Genomic DNA, 14,811 nt, shown 5'->3' with positions numbered 1-14,811 from the left:
GTCCTGCAATAGGTGAGGGGGAACAGCCTGGGTCAGTCTGGTGGCTGGATAACATGGACAAGCTTGTCCCTCTTCTGTTCCCCATATGGTGTTGGGTGTTAATGCAAGGAGGTTTTGGGGGGTGAAAGTGAGTGGTAGGACCCTGCTTTGATTAATTAGAATAAGTGAGTGGTGGTGAGGAAACTGCTTATTTAGACAGTGCTCGCAGGGATATGATGCCCTGATGAATGCTTACAAGGATGTTAATGTTCTGATTAATAAACTGAATTGATCAAGTAAAGTTATAATGTTTTATGAAGTTCATTAAAGGTTATCAGATATACTTTGGTGTGCGGTGTTTAATTGAAGGGGATCTGGACAATATGTTTAACTGTTGGTTAATGCTAATGTTATATATTGCATACTTAGCATGGAGGTGCTTATATTTAACACTAGAGGTATGCATTAAAAACATTTTTGCTTTCAGTATATATGCAGTGAACTAAAACTTTTATTCACACTATAATTTTTGATTAATTTGCTAACTATATTTTTTTGTCATCTATCTACTTCTAAAGTTGTTAAGACTGCAGTAAATGTCAGTCCTATCCATGGTTTTAATCCCACTGTTACAAGCCTTCATCTTTTCCTTCTGATAAAGATTTAATTAAAAAGACTGTGTGGGAGACTGGATAATGGTTAAGGTGTGTACCTTACAAACAAAAAGTGCAGGGTTGATCCCCACATGGGGTAACTGGCTAGCTCTAAAATGGCCACAAAGGCAGGTAGCCTAGAACTAACCTATGATAAAATCAGTTATAATAATAATAACTGTTAGCAGAATAATAAATTGTTAAAATTTACCAACTAGTCCATTTTGTGTATGATTACTTTGTAACTTGCTTAACTTAAGAATCCCCCCCCATCCGTGACATAATGGCATATGTCTGTGAGTCATGTGTGTAAGTTTCCATTTTCTTGATAAATGCTAGTACGCTACTATTGTTTTCCATGCCTGCCAAATATCTAGTATGTTTAGGAAGTTATTCAAGCAACCCTCATGCACACCCCACAGAAAAGTTAAGATAGCAGTCTGCCTCAGTCAGTTTTCCCCAAATAGCTGTCACCTGACCACTAATAGAAGGTAGTTGCCCAGAACAGGCAAAATCTTGCAGTTCTAGAGTCCCTTATCAGATATTAGTTTTTGTTATCATCTATATGTATGTTTTCTTTAAATATTTGTGTGAGTTATCTTTGTACTCTGGTTTCTTTCCACCTTCCAGAAACATGCTGATTGCTTGGCTACTTGATATTGACATATATATATATTGTAGTTGTAAAAACAAAAAGTGGCACAAAAGCACTGCCTTCGGAACACCACGAGTAGAAATAAGTAGTCCGTAGGTGTAATCTGAAATTATTTAATAAGTCACAGCAAGTCAAACACAACAGTTTAGTGCTTTCATTCAAACACCTTGAACTTCATCAGAACCTACAGACTACTTATTTCTATTACTAGTGTTCTGAGGGTATTGTTTTGTGCTATATTGTAGTTGTATTTGTTTTTGTGGCCTTGTTCAAGGTTAAAAGAATTGCAGCTAAAAGAGTTTAACTACCCTACTTACACACACATATATCTATCTATCTATATATATATATATATCTATATATATCTATATCTATATATATATTTATATCTATATATGTATATATATATATATATATTTATATATATATATATATATATTTATATATTTGCATATATATATATATATATATATATATATATATATATATATACACACACACACACACACACACACACACACACACACACACACACACACACACACACATATATATATATATATATATATATATATATATATATATATATATATATCTATAGGCCCCCTCAGAAGCCTGAACACTCACTTACCTGACGTCCAAAATGCAAAGACGAAAAGGTAAACAACCTCACAAGACCAACATCCTGGAACACCGACTTTCCACTTCAGGTAAGTAGTGGCTTGACCATCATTTTGAACTTTGCCCCCTTACCCCTGCAGTACTGCAATCTTGGAGTTGGTACATTTAGTTAGGGGGGTGTGGGTGGTGCATCCCCCTCACATGGGTGGGTTTGCTTTCCTTTGTTCTTATGTTTCTGTCAGGATGGCCAAGTGGTTACTTACCTGGAGTTGAAAGGTGATGTTCCGGGACGTTGGTATGCGGCCGTTGGCCTTTTTGTCTCGACATATATATATATATATATATATATATATATATATATATATATATATATATATATATATATGGGTCTACTTCTCCATTTCAAAGTTTCAAAACTTCAAATTTCTTATGGTTAAGACCATAATATCAAAGTTTTGAAACTTTGAACCATTTAAATGGAGATCACCGTACACAACAGAAAGGTATATTTACCATTTTCCTCACTGTAGTGTGAACTCGGAGTTGGTATATTTAAAAAACAGGGAATGTGAGGGGTGCACCCCACATGGGGGGTGCAGGCTCCCCCCTGCAAAAGTGTAAAAAAATGATCTTTTTGTTTTTAATTTTCTTTCTTTTTTTTTTTTTAACATTTTGAAGTTTTCAAACTTCAGTCTTATGGTCTTGACCATAACAAATTGAAAGTTCCTTTACACATTAGGTTGTTACATCTTATCATTTTTTCTTCCTGCATGATGACAGTAATGTGACATACCAGATAATACATTAGACCAACCGTGCTATCTCCTGTGTTCTGGAAAGTGATCTGCGGCAGAATTTGCAAAAACGTATACACGGGATTTTTAGTAACAAAGTGCTGCATCCTGTGTAAAATATTTGTGCATATATAGCATTTATCACTGTTTATCTCACTGATTACTCTCTGAAAAATGAGACTTTTATACTTACAACCTTTTACTGAATTAGTTACTAAGTTACTTGCTGATACAAATAGATCTCTGAAAATGTGTTCCTAATGTAAGTTACTACTTAAGCATAAAATACAGCTGCAGTACTATCTGGTATCATGTTAAAAATGACTTCTTTCAATATATTCTGAAATGGTAAGTGCCTACTTTAAGATTTACTGCTTTTCAAAGACCAATTGGCCCAAGCATAGGTCACACAGAATTTAGAAACATAAGCTTGCATTTTAAGCACTAAAATTAGCTTTAGTATAACTGACAATTGCTGTCATATTTTATTTCTTTATACTATGTTCTCTTCTAGTGGTTTACAAACTATTTCAGAATGATAGAAATACAGAGACAATACTGACTATTATAAGTGTGTCGATGTCTACGTACAAACAACTACCTGCTCTCCGTTACCTTGGTTTGATGATGCAGTCATTCTTTGTCATCTGTGATACAGAAAAAGTAATATAAAGCTTTGAATCTAAATAACTAAATAAATAAAAGAAAGTTGCAGTCAAATATTTCATGGAAGCAGATGTGATAAGAATTTCTGATGGTACATGCAAGGTGAGGGAAATGAAAGGCACTTTATAATTACAAGTCCACTATACTTTTATCTTGATTTGATTCTGTAAGAGAAAATCTAAGCAAACATGCTGTGATGTGGTTTTGAAAGAATCTGAAAGAAGTATAAAAACCTAATTGTCTCTGCTTTAAAACTCCTACCAATTTGACTTTGAGTTAGTTCTTCTTGTATAATCATTCTCCAAGAAGAATGATATTTACAGAGCGTGTCATGCCTATGGCATTTATCCTCACCAAGTGTGATATGCCTATCTCTTATTTGCTTTTCTCCGATTTGTGAAGCTTATAAAAATCCACAAAAGAAACATTATTTATTTTATTTCCTCTAGGGGCTGACGTTATCAATTTTGATGGCCACGGTGTGTTATCATACAGATTTAAGAACAAGAAGATGAAAACATTGAAAGATGTCATCACTCTGAAGTTTAAAACATCTGCAAGTGAAGGCATAATCTTTCATGGAGAAGGGCAACAGGGAGATTACCTCACACTGGAGTTACAGGAAGGAAGGCTTGTCCTTCAGCTGAATTTAGGTACTTTGTTATCAGCAGCTATTCTTCAAAATGCATTTCTAGGCTGTAATATGCTGCCACTTTCTCTGAATTTATTTTTATTGTAACACTGAAAATGTTATTAAGTTGTTCTCTTTTTCCTCAGTCTATTATTTATTAGGCTCATGACTATGCCCAGTGTTAGAAAAAGCCAAGAATATATAGTTTAATATTATGCTTCTCCTTATCTCTTCAAGTGTGTGTGTGTGTGTGTGTGTGTGTGTGTGTGTGTGTGTGTGTGTGTGTGTGTGTGTGTGTGCACACACACACACACACACACACATTTATATATATATATATATATATATATATATATATATATATATATATATATATATATATAGATAGATATCGATATGGATCTCATACATACACACACACACACACACACACACATATATATATATATATATATATATATATATATACATATATAAAGAGAGAGAGAGATAGAGAGAGAGAGAGAGGGAGAGGATGCAGAGTTGATGGTTCATGTTTTTATGTGTGGAAATGCTGTACATTTGCTGTAAACAGGCATTTTATGTAAGTGAGAATACAGCTTGAAGTGGCTGTCTAGGCACAGCAGGGGGGCATTAAGGAGTAGGAGGAATAGCAGAGAGTAGAACTGCAGAACACACATCTTATGACTACACACAGCAGTGGCAGTAAGGACAGCATGTGTAAGTTGTTAATGTCTGATAATCAGATAATTTGTACCTGTGGATAAAAGAATTTCAGGAAATAAACTTACTGGTGAGTAATGTTAATTGACTGTTTTTGCTTTAAAAAGTATATGGAAGAGTTTCTGGGCCAATTTCTGCAGGTCATTTAGCATGTCTCCTCACATATAAGACACAATGTTTTCCTTTGCAGCTTACATCGTCCTAGAGTCAGTGGGGAGTATTAGGAAAGATAAGAGCAAACACTGCAATCTGGAGCAGGGTAATTCTTTGCAAAATTACATACTGTATTGTGTTGCTGTAGAGAACTTTCTTAGGATACCAGTGACATATGTGCCTTGCATGATTTGTTTGCTATAATTTATGAATTTTACTTCATTTTTTTTTTTATTTTAAATGTGCCAGTTTGTAGTTTTCATTATTAAACCTGACCACAACTTGAATATTACAGTGGTGTATACAAATGGCTGAACTACACAAGGGTAAAACCTGAAATATATACATTTAAGGGAGATAATCCCCTTCACTACCCTGCACTTGTATACCACTTACATATATATGTAAATCAATTTTGTTGTTGCACAAACATGAAAAATAGAGACATTTCCATAAACAAAGTAATTACTGCTGACATCGTTTCTGTGTATGCTTCAGCAGGGATTTCCAGTAGAAAACAGCAACATTCCATTCTTTATTATATTATAACTCATGCATCTGAAACTAGGGGAACAGGAACTCTGCAATCCACAAAGAAGCTCATGTCATCAAAGAAGTTTTGCTTACTTCTGTTACTGCATTTATATTGCTTTAAATGTAAGTAAACAGCACTTATTTACTATCCTGTGCTCAGGTAATGATAAATGCCTATTATTTCATACTTTTGATTTATATTACTGAAGCATAATATGATTTGATCCTATATAATTTAGACTAATTTCTCATACCACTCAATTCTGTAGAAGTAATTATTTGATAGTTATTCCCTGTATGCCTTTTTATAATTATCAGATCTGATTAAATGCTGTCGGTAGCTTGTTTTCACCATATTTCTAGTTCTGCTAATGTCATTTAAATTAATTTTCTTTGATCTCATACCTTCCAGTCTTACTGACTGACAGTATATGGGTTAAGATAAAATAAAGCACGTGTTTCTGCCCCATATCTTTGATCTCATACCTTCCACTCTCCCTGACTGACAGTATATGGGTAAAGATAAAATAAAGCATGTGTTTTTGCCCCATATTTTTGATCTCATACCTTCCACTCTCCCTGACTGACAGTATATGGGTAAAGATAAAATAAAGCATGTGTTTTTGCCCCATATTTTTGATCTCATACCTTCCACTCTCCCTGACTGACAGTATATGGGTAAAGATAAAATAAAGCACGTGTTTTTGCCCCATATCTTTGATCTCATACCTTCCACTCTCCCTGACTGACAGTATATGGGTTAAGATAGAATAAAGCACGTACTTTTGCCCCATATCTTTGATCTCACAGCTTCCAGTCCCCCTGACTGAGAGTATATGGGTTAAGATAGAATAAAGCACGTGCTTTTGCCCCATATCTTTGATCTCATACCTTCCAGTCCCCCTGACTGACAGTATAAAGGTAAAGATAAAATAAAACACGTGTTTATGTCCCATATCATAATTATACTAGATATTAACCTTTTAAGAGGCTGGTCCTTCCAATGAGTGCAGTCAGGTGGGAAGTAGTAGAACAACAGGCAATTTCAGCACAAAGAGCATCAGCAGTTAAAGTAGAAATTTCAGCAGAACCCAGTTTTCTTACAGTTCACTTTGACATGGTGTGCGATCCCAACCCAAGAAAGATAGAGTTCCCTCATTATGGACAAATGATGTCATATAACGAGTCTATATTATATCATTGAATGCTTAAAAAAACGAACGATGAATAATCAACCCCATGTAAACGAAAGCTTACAATCATAAAAGCTCAGAACAGCGATTTTTTTCCAAGGGGAAAAAAATCGCTGTTCCAAAAAAAAAAAAAAAAAAAAAAAGAAAAGAAAAACAATTTGAAAGAATACATAAAGTGCCCCCCACATCCCCCAATGCTATGCCCCCCATATCCTCCTACTTAAATATACCAACTCCGAGATCACACTACAGTGCCAAAAATGGCAAACTAACGGAAGCAGCCAAGAAAATTCTTTCCCTGGGAAATAATTTGCTTAAAAGCCCCTTTGCTATTTTGCCTTTTCGTTGTTTTAAGTTAGAATGTATTTTCGGTCATCTAATAGGAACCCCATATAACTACAAGTAAATGGGTAATAGAATTTTCCGTCATGAGTTATTTCTTAGAATTTTGTAAACCCTCCCACCATATCCCTCAAGTGTTCCTCATTCCGAAGAACATTCCTCATTTGGCGTCTTAAAAAGTTCATGTTCTTCAAAATTCCATGATGAAAGGGTTTGTCACACACACTCAGTGTTAGCAATTTTTTAATGGATATTCATGGTAAATAGAAATTAATTATATTCATTCATTAAAAGAATTATTCCATAAGTAAAAATATCCATCCTATGAGCTTCCCAGCTGAAGTTGTTAGCAAGCTGTTAGTAAGTGTTCCACATTTTACCCATTTTTTCCACATTATGAGAGGTAGTGTTCCTCATTTTGTAAATGGAAGATTCATTGCTATGCCTCCCACATTCCAGGACCAGTTCCAAGCACATCAAAAGGTCAGTTTCACTTATTTCACTGGATGAGCCAGCTACTTCTAAGTATCACATGCTTTTCAGTTTATGCCTTTTTAGAGACAGATAAGGAGGTTTAGTCTAGGTTTTTACTGACAGTAAGGCGATGTAAAGAGTGGAGGCCTATACTCGATATAGCACACTTGAAAACTGAAGAAGTTTGGTGGCATGGCCAAGATGGTGACAGGCTAGCAGCATAACTTTCTTGCTTTGCTACTTTAATTATATTTTTGACAGGAAATTTTATGTCTACAATATCCTAAATATTTTTTGAGTGGGATTTATAACATAACATCATTTTGAAGGATTTTATTTAAAAAAATTATATATTCTTTTTTTTTTTCCTGTCAACTTCTCATCAAAAAGGTTTTCTACTTGTAAAACTTGAAATGAGTCATCTAAAGGCTAACTCACAGGACTTATTGTTAAAAAAAAACTTCAATCTGTTCTTACTAACATACAAGAACTTTCATTAAAAATGAACAAAATGGATAACAGCTTTAAAGAAAAATGTTCAAAGCAAATGGGACAATCACATGAGACACTAAAACAGCAGAAAACAGATATCTTGAATAGAAGATGCTCTAAATGACATGGGAGAAAGGAAGTCAGAAAATGGACATAATGTAGAATTTCTACCAAACAAAATACTTTATTATTAAATAAAAAATTGACGATCTAGAAAACAGATCAAGAAGAAACAACATTCCAATTTTGGGTCTGCCAGAAAAGATAGAAGGAGAAAATATGGTGAACTTTCTTATATCCTGCCTTCCTAAGACTTTAAATTTACGTCAATCTGTGTCATATAGTACTGAAAGAACCCATAGATCTATAGTTGCTTCTTCATTGAAAACTAATCCTCCACCAAGATCTAGAATTGTTAGATTCTTTTCTAGTCAGGATAAAGAACTAATACTTAAAACAGCTTGGTCTAACTCTCCAATTAAGATAAATGACAATATAATAAGGTTTGACAATGACTGTTTCTCCACTGTGATGACTAAAATAATTTTTTTACCATTAATAAAAGAGCTCAAGAAAAGACAGATTAAAGTTAATTTGTTATTTCCTGCTAGACTTAAAATATTTATTTCAGATGAAATCAAAACATTTGAAGACCTAGATTCTGTTCTGACGTTCTTAAAAACAAAATAACAACAACAGCAGCAACAACCACAAATACTGAGTCAAATAGAGGAAATGGACTGGAATAATAGAAGAGACAAGAAGAAAGAAAAGGATGTAAAGTTAATGAGAAGAAAAATAAATTTAAAGATAAATTACTTTTAATTTAATATGTTCATAAGATTATTCAACATCTATATGTCAACATTATCTATTGTTCTTAATGATAGAGTCTGCTCATTTTTTTATTATTACATTTGAAAAGAAAAGAAAGAAACATGAATTCACTCTGCTGTATGGTAACTAAGTTTGTTTCTTTTTTTTCTCTTTAATGCATATGACTAATGGTCATAAAAATTCATTAACAACCAGAAAAAGCTACTCTAAATATCTAACATCTCTCTCTAGTTTAATAAGCATGTAGTACCTAAGTTAATTTTGTTAATACTGATACTTAATCATTAGTCACTTTATATCCAGGTTTCCCTTTTTATAAATGTATTTATTTTTATTTTATTTTATTTATTTTACATTTGTTATCCGGGTTAGTCTGGTTGAGCTTTATGGCTCATTTTCAGCAGAGACCTGGGGAGAAAAGCTCCTCAGGACTAGAAAACAATTTATTAAATTTTAGTAACATAGTAGTAACAATCAGCTACAGGATCTTACAAGCAGAGACCTGGAGAGAAAAAAAGCTCCTCAGGCAATTCAATTATACAGAGTAGTAACAATTGACAGACAATTATGTGAGTTGTTACAAACAAGGTTTTAAACAATTAGCAGAAGAAAATGTGACTAGTTACAATATTATTTAAGCTGCTTAGAGTAAAACGGGTTTATAGTTAGGCAGATGCTTATTTAAAGTGAGTAGGATCTAGTTGTATAGGAGTCTGGAAACAAGAAAGGAAAGTAAGAATGGCTAGTAGAAGATGTAGGGGAGGTAGAGTATAGGAGGCAGACTAGACAGGTAGATTGTTTTGAGACTGAAAGAATTAAGAGTGGCTGGAGATAGAGGAAGGGAAGAGGTAGAAGAGGTAGGGGAATAATGTTAGAGATACATTAAGAGTGAGGTGGTGAAATAGGTGAAAGGATGGTGGTTTCAGGATGGTTGGCTACAGTGGCAAGACCACTTTGTTTTTAGGTATTTCCTTGTGGCTAATTTGAAACTTTTGCTATGCTGGAGGGATTTTATTTCCAAGGGGAGTTGGTTCCAGGATATAGCTGGGTTATAGTTATAGAGAAGGCAGCCTATTTTGGTTTTGGGTTTGTAGATGTCTAATAATTCTTGATTTGAGCTGCGTAGCATCCTATCAAGGTAATATTTGGATATGATAGTGAAGAGGCTGGGGCAGAAGGTGGGTAGATAGAGGATAGAGTGATTGATTTGTAGTTGGTATAGTTGGAACAGCTGAGGGAATTTTAGCCAGTCTAGTTGCTGTAGTGCTAAGCAGTGGTGTGACTTGTAGATTTGGTTAGCTGCAAATCTGGCGATCTTATTATAGGTAGTTTCAAGCTTGGAAATAAGTGTAGAATTTAGGTTTGTAAATATGTGGCAGCTGTACAGGAGTGTTGGGAGTAATAAAGCCTGGGAGAGTGTTATTCGGGCAGTGTTAGTTAAGTATTTCTTGCTACAGAAATGGTGTCCAAGTTTCTGATGAGTTCTTTTTACCGAGTTAGTAATATGGAGATCAAACTTAAGCTGATCATCTATTGTAACACCTAGCAATTTAGTACTAGATTCAGCTGAGATGATAGTGTTGTTGCAGGATAAGATGGTAAATGTACTTTTGAGCGTGATGATGTTTTTAGGGAGGAAGAGTAGGAGCTTATGTTTTTTTTTGGATTAAGTATTAGTTTGTTATCACTAAGCCAAGTCTCAGTGGTGTGGAAGGATGCCTGGGTAGTTCAGTGGAGGTCAGTTGGGTTGTCAGCAATGGTTATAACAGTTGAGTCATCAGCATATTGCACAAAAGATGACTGGGGACAAGAGGAGTAGAGCAAGTTGGTGAAAATATTAAAGAGTAGTGGTCCAAGTATGGAGTCTTGACGGACTCCCATTTGTACAGTGAGTGGGGAGGATAGTGCAGAGAGGTATTTAACTGATTGCTGGTGGGTAGATAGATAGCTGTAGAACCAGGAGATAGTAGGGGGAGAGTAATTTAATTTAGTTAGTTTATCTAGAAGGAGTGGGTGTGAGACAGTGTCAAAGGCTTTAGAAAGGTCAAGGAATAGGCATGAGATAAGTTTATTGTTATCATGAGCTAAGGAGACTATGTTGATGAATGATATGAGTGCAGTAGTTGTACTATGCTTGGGATGGAAACCATGCTGTGTGGGTGTGAGAAGGTTTTCCTGGTGAAGGTAATGCATTACCTGCTTGTGAATGGATTTCTCTAGGATTTTTGAGAGTGGAAAGAGTATAGCAATTGGCTTTAAGTTGGATATGCCTGAGGAGTTGCCCCCATTGTGAATAGGTAGAGTAAAGAAATTCTGTCATACAGTGGGGACATAGGATTCAGAAATGGATCGGTTGATTAAAATGGATACAGGATAGGCAAGAGGTTCAGAGGCAATCTGCATGAAGTATGAAGGTAGCTTGTCAACAGATGGGTAGCAAGGTTTAAGTTTAGAGAGTAATGACTTTACATAGTTGATACTGCTTTTAGAGAGAAGGAGTTGGGAGGGTTTGGAAAAGGTATATAGTTTGTGAGGGTGCTAGTGTTGTTTCTGGGGGGGAGATATTTTATTATGGAGGTTATTGAGTTTATAAAATGATTGTTAAATTTGATGGCTATGTCTTCAGGTGTTGCATTGGGACATGGGTTAGGAGAGAACGGGTTTCCTGGATGAAGAGTCTGTTTAATAGAGCTCCAGAATTTCTTTGGGTCTGATTTAAGAGTAGAGGGAGGATTGGCATAGAAGTTTATTTTGTCGTAATGGATGATATTTTTTTAATTTTATTTCTTAGCTCTTTATTTCTCTGAAGAAGAGAAGGGGTCCTAGTTTTAGTCTACATTTTCCAAATCCTATCCCCGTCTTTCATTAGGGTTTTGGTAGATTTAGTGAGCCAGGGAGCAGTATTAGATTTGATTCTAATTGTGCGAAGAGGAGCAAGGGAGTTAAGAATGTTTAGAAATGTAGTGTTGAAGGAGTGGACAGCTTCATCTAAAGGAACAGTGGTAAGGTAAGACCAGTTAATTTTTGAGAGTTGGTGAATAAAGGAGTTAGGACAGAAATGAGAAAATGCGTGGGTGGTAATAAATTTGTTAGGTTTTGTAAGGTGGGAAGACATAGCCAACAAATTTAACAATCATTTTATAAACTCAATAACCTCCATAATAAATTCTCTCCCCCCAGAAACAAAACTAGCACCCTCACAAACTATATACTTTTTCCAAACCCTTCTAACTCCTTCTCTCTAAAAGTAGTAACAACTATGTAAAGTCATTACTCTCTAAACTTAAACCTTGCTCCCCATCTGTTGACAAGCTACCCTCATACTTCATGCAGATTGCCTCTGAACCTCTTGCCTATCCTGTATCCATTTTAATCAGCCAATCCATTTCTGAATCCTATGTCCCCACTGTATGGAAGAATTTCTTTACTCTACCTATTCACAAAGGGGGCAACTCCTCAGGCATATCCAACTTCAAGCCAATTGCTATACTCTTCCACTCTCAAAAATCCTAGAGAAATGTTCACAAGCAGGTAATGCATTACCTTCACCAGGAAAACCTTCTCACACCCACACAGCATGGTTTCCATCCCAAGCATAGTACAACTACTGCACTCATATCATTCTTCAACATAGTCTCCTTAGCTCGTGATAACAATAAACTTATCTCATGCCTGTTCCTTGACCTTTCTAAAGCCTTTGACACTGTCTCACACCTACTCCTTCTAGATAAACTGTTATAGGGCAGTGGTCACTGAGAGCATTTGGAAGACTTTGGGAGTTATGATAGTTTTGAGGGTGGGAGACCAATATCCAGTCAAGAAGAGAGCTAGGTAGGTGAGATTTATTAATGTAGGTTGGGGTTGTAATCAGCTGCTCAAACCCATGCAGGTTTATTCAGAAAGTAGTGTTTGGAGCTTGTATTGTAAGCCAATCAATATTCACATCTCCCAGTATAATTATTTCATTGTGGATGGTAAGTGAGAGGTGAGATAGGATGTTCTCAAGTATGTTAATATTATCACCAGGGGGAATTTAGATTGCTGTGGCGGTTATGGTGTTAAAACTGTTAAGTTTGAAGGTGGTCAGTAGGAGTTCAGCTGGTGAGAAGAAGGGTAAGTCTAGTGTAGGACTGATTTGGGAGAGACAATTGGAGTAGAGTATGGAGACTCCTACTCCTTTTCTTTTAGGTCAATCTAATCTAAGGATATTATAGCCGGGAGGAATGATTTCACTGTCCAGATGGTGTGATTTTAACCATGTTTCAGTTAGGGTAACTATGTCAGGAGTATAGTTAATTATCCAAGCATGGAGTTCTTGAATTTTATTTACAAGGCTTCTGACATTGATAGAGCAGAATTGTACTTGTTTTTGTGGGTTGGAAGATTTAGATATGGGGGGGGGGTTATCGTTCAGGGTAGTGTATGTAGGGCCTGGGTTAGGATGAATGTCACCAGATAGAAGTAGAGGTTTGTAATGGGGTTTTAATTTGAGTAAGTAGACTTTGTTTTTGGTTTTTTTTAAAGGGGAGGAGGAGATATTTTTATTTTAGGAATGGGAGTGGTGGGAGGAAGGATGGAGGGACAAATTAGTAGACAGGGTTGTGGTGTAGTACTTGAGTTGAGTGGTGTTTGAGGGATGGAAATAGGGAGTAGGTAACTGTGAGAGATAGGAGGTGAGGTGATTGAGTATAAGGAGTAGAGAAGGTAAGAGTATAGTTTGAGTTGTAAGAGACATGTCACTTTATGGGATGTAGAACAGAAGATGAGAGGAAGGGGTGGGATTAAGGTATAGTAGTCTTTGATAGTGGATATTAGGTAAGTGTGAGGAGGAGCAAAGAAGGGAGGTAGTATGAGAACAGGAAGCAGAGGGGTGGGGGATTTGGGAGGAAGTGAGGGGGTGTGGTTGTATGGATAAGTATAAAGGTAATGATATGGGGGTGGGTGGGAATGGGGGTGAGAGGAGAGCGAAGTGAGCAAAGCGAACGGAGCAGGGCTACACCTTCCAGATAGAAGCTAGCTAAAAAAAACTATCAGCTAGTCCAGAGACATTTACTAGAGTTGCTACACCTGGATGGGCTTTCAGCTGCAATTAGAGCAAATATGGCATCTAGGGTTTTTAAAACCTTTGGTGTGTTGTACTTGAGCAATCACTTGGGGAGTGGGGGAAGGGAGGAAAACCATCAATTAGAATTTAAATTAGCAGGGGAGAATCTAAGGCACTCTGCTAGCCTAGTTAATTATCAAAGTACAGCCAATGAAATAAGATAAACATACAGGCACCCTTGTTCAAGGACTGAAAGGTTTCTCTAAGAAAAACTTTGTGTAGGAGTACACCACAGGTAGAAGTTGTATTCTGCTTACTAGTCTGCAATGGCAGATTTTATTCTCTTTTGTATTTGTATTCCCCTTTGCTCATTGTTTGCTGCACACAATGTAGCTAAAGATAAAAGCATCTGGCAACTGTGCACCTCTGTTTCGTGTTTAGTGAAGAACAATTATTGAGGAGGAAGGACTGAAAGATATGACTATTGAGAGAGGCTAAATACCTTAACATACAATAAATTATGAACAGTGAAATGGATGAAAGGGGTGAGGATGGGCTAAGAGGAAGAAGGTTTGCAGCTGTTGCCCCTGGGGTATGCACTCTAGCTGACTGTAACAGATTTTAACAAATGTACATCATCAGAATAAATATGATAGCTAATGAAAAAGTAATTCATATTTATTCGAATATATTTGATATAATAATATTTGATAGTTAGCTTTGAAATTTATAATGTTTCCTTTTAACCACAAATGAACTAATTGATGTTGCAAAATGTTAAGTATATGTGTCATGTATTAGATTGATTGTTTGCTTTACTTATGATACATATGCAACTGAGTACAATGATTAGTTTTAGGAATATATTTTATAGAAAAATTATAATATATTAGATCTGATTGTTTGAAATAACTTTACAATAAGAATGATAGTTTAAAGTAAAAGATAGCTGAATTGTCAGTTTTATTGAATGTTATTTCCAACTGCCATTTTCTTAGGGAACATCTATTTGCTCTTGAA

At 35.6% G+C, this 14,811-nt stretch overlaps 1 protein-coding gene across 1 annotated transcript in view; it reads left to right on the top strand.

The window, feature by feature from the left end:
- Positions 1-14,811, top strand: part of CNTNAP2 (contactin associated protein 2) — a 7,772,136-nt gene that overhangs the window by 1,953,161 nt on the left and 5,804,164 nt on the right. The window contains exon 4 of the mRNA XM_044064985.1: positions 3,818-4,021. Coding sequence (XP_043920920.1) covers positions 3,818-4,021 — 204 coding nt within the window. The remainder of the gene's footprint in view (positions 1-3,817; positions 4,022-14,811) is intronic.

This window comes from Protopterus annectens, chromosome 3.part0 (assembly GCF_019279795.1).
Source record: "Protopterus annectens isolate FY-2018-M chromosome 3.part0, PAN1.0, whole genome shotgun sequence".
NCBI lineage: Eukaryota > Metazoa > Chordata > Ceratodontiformes > Protopteridae > Protopterus > Protopterus annectens.
This window is presented reverse-complemented; position numbering and strand designations above follow the sequence as displayed.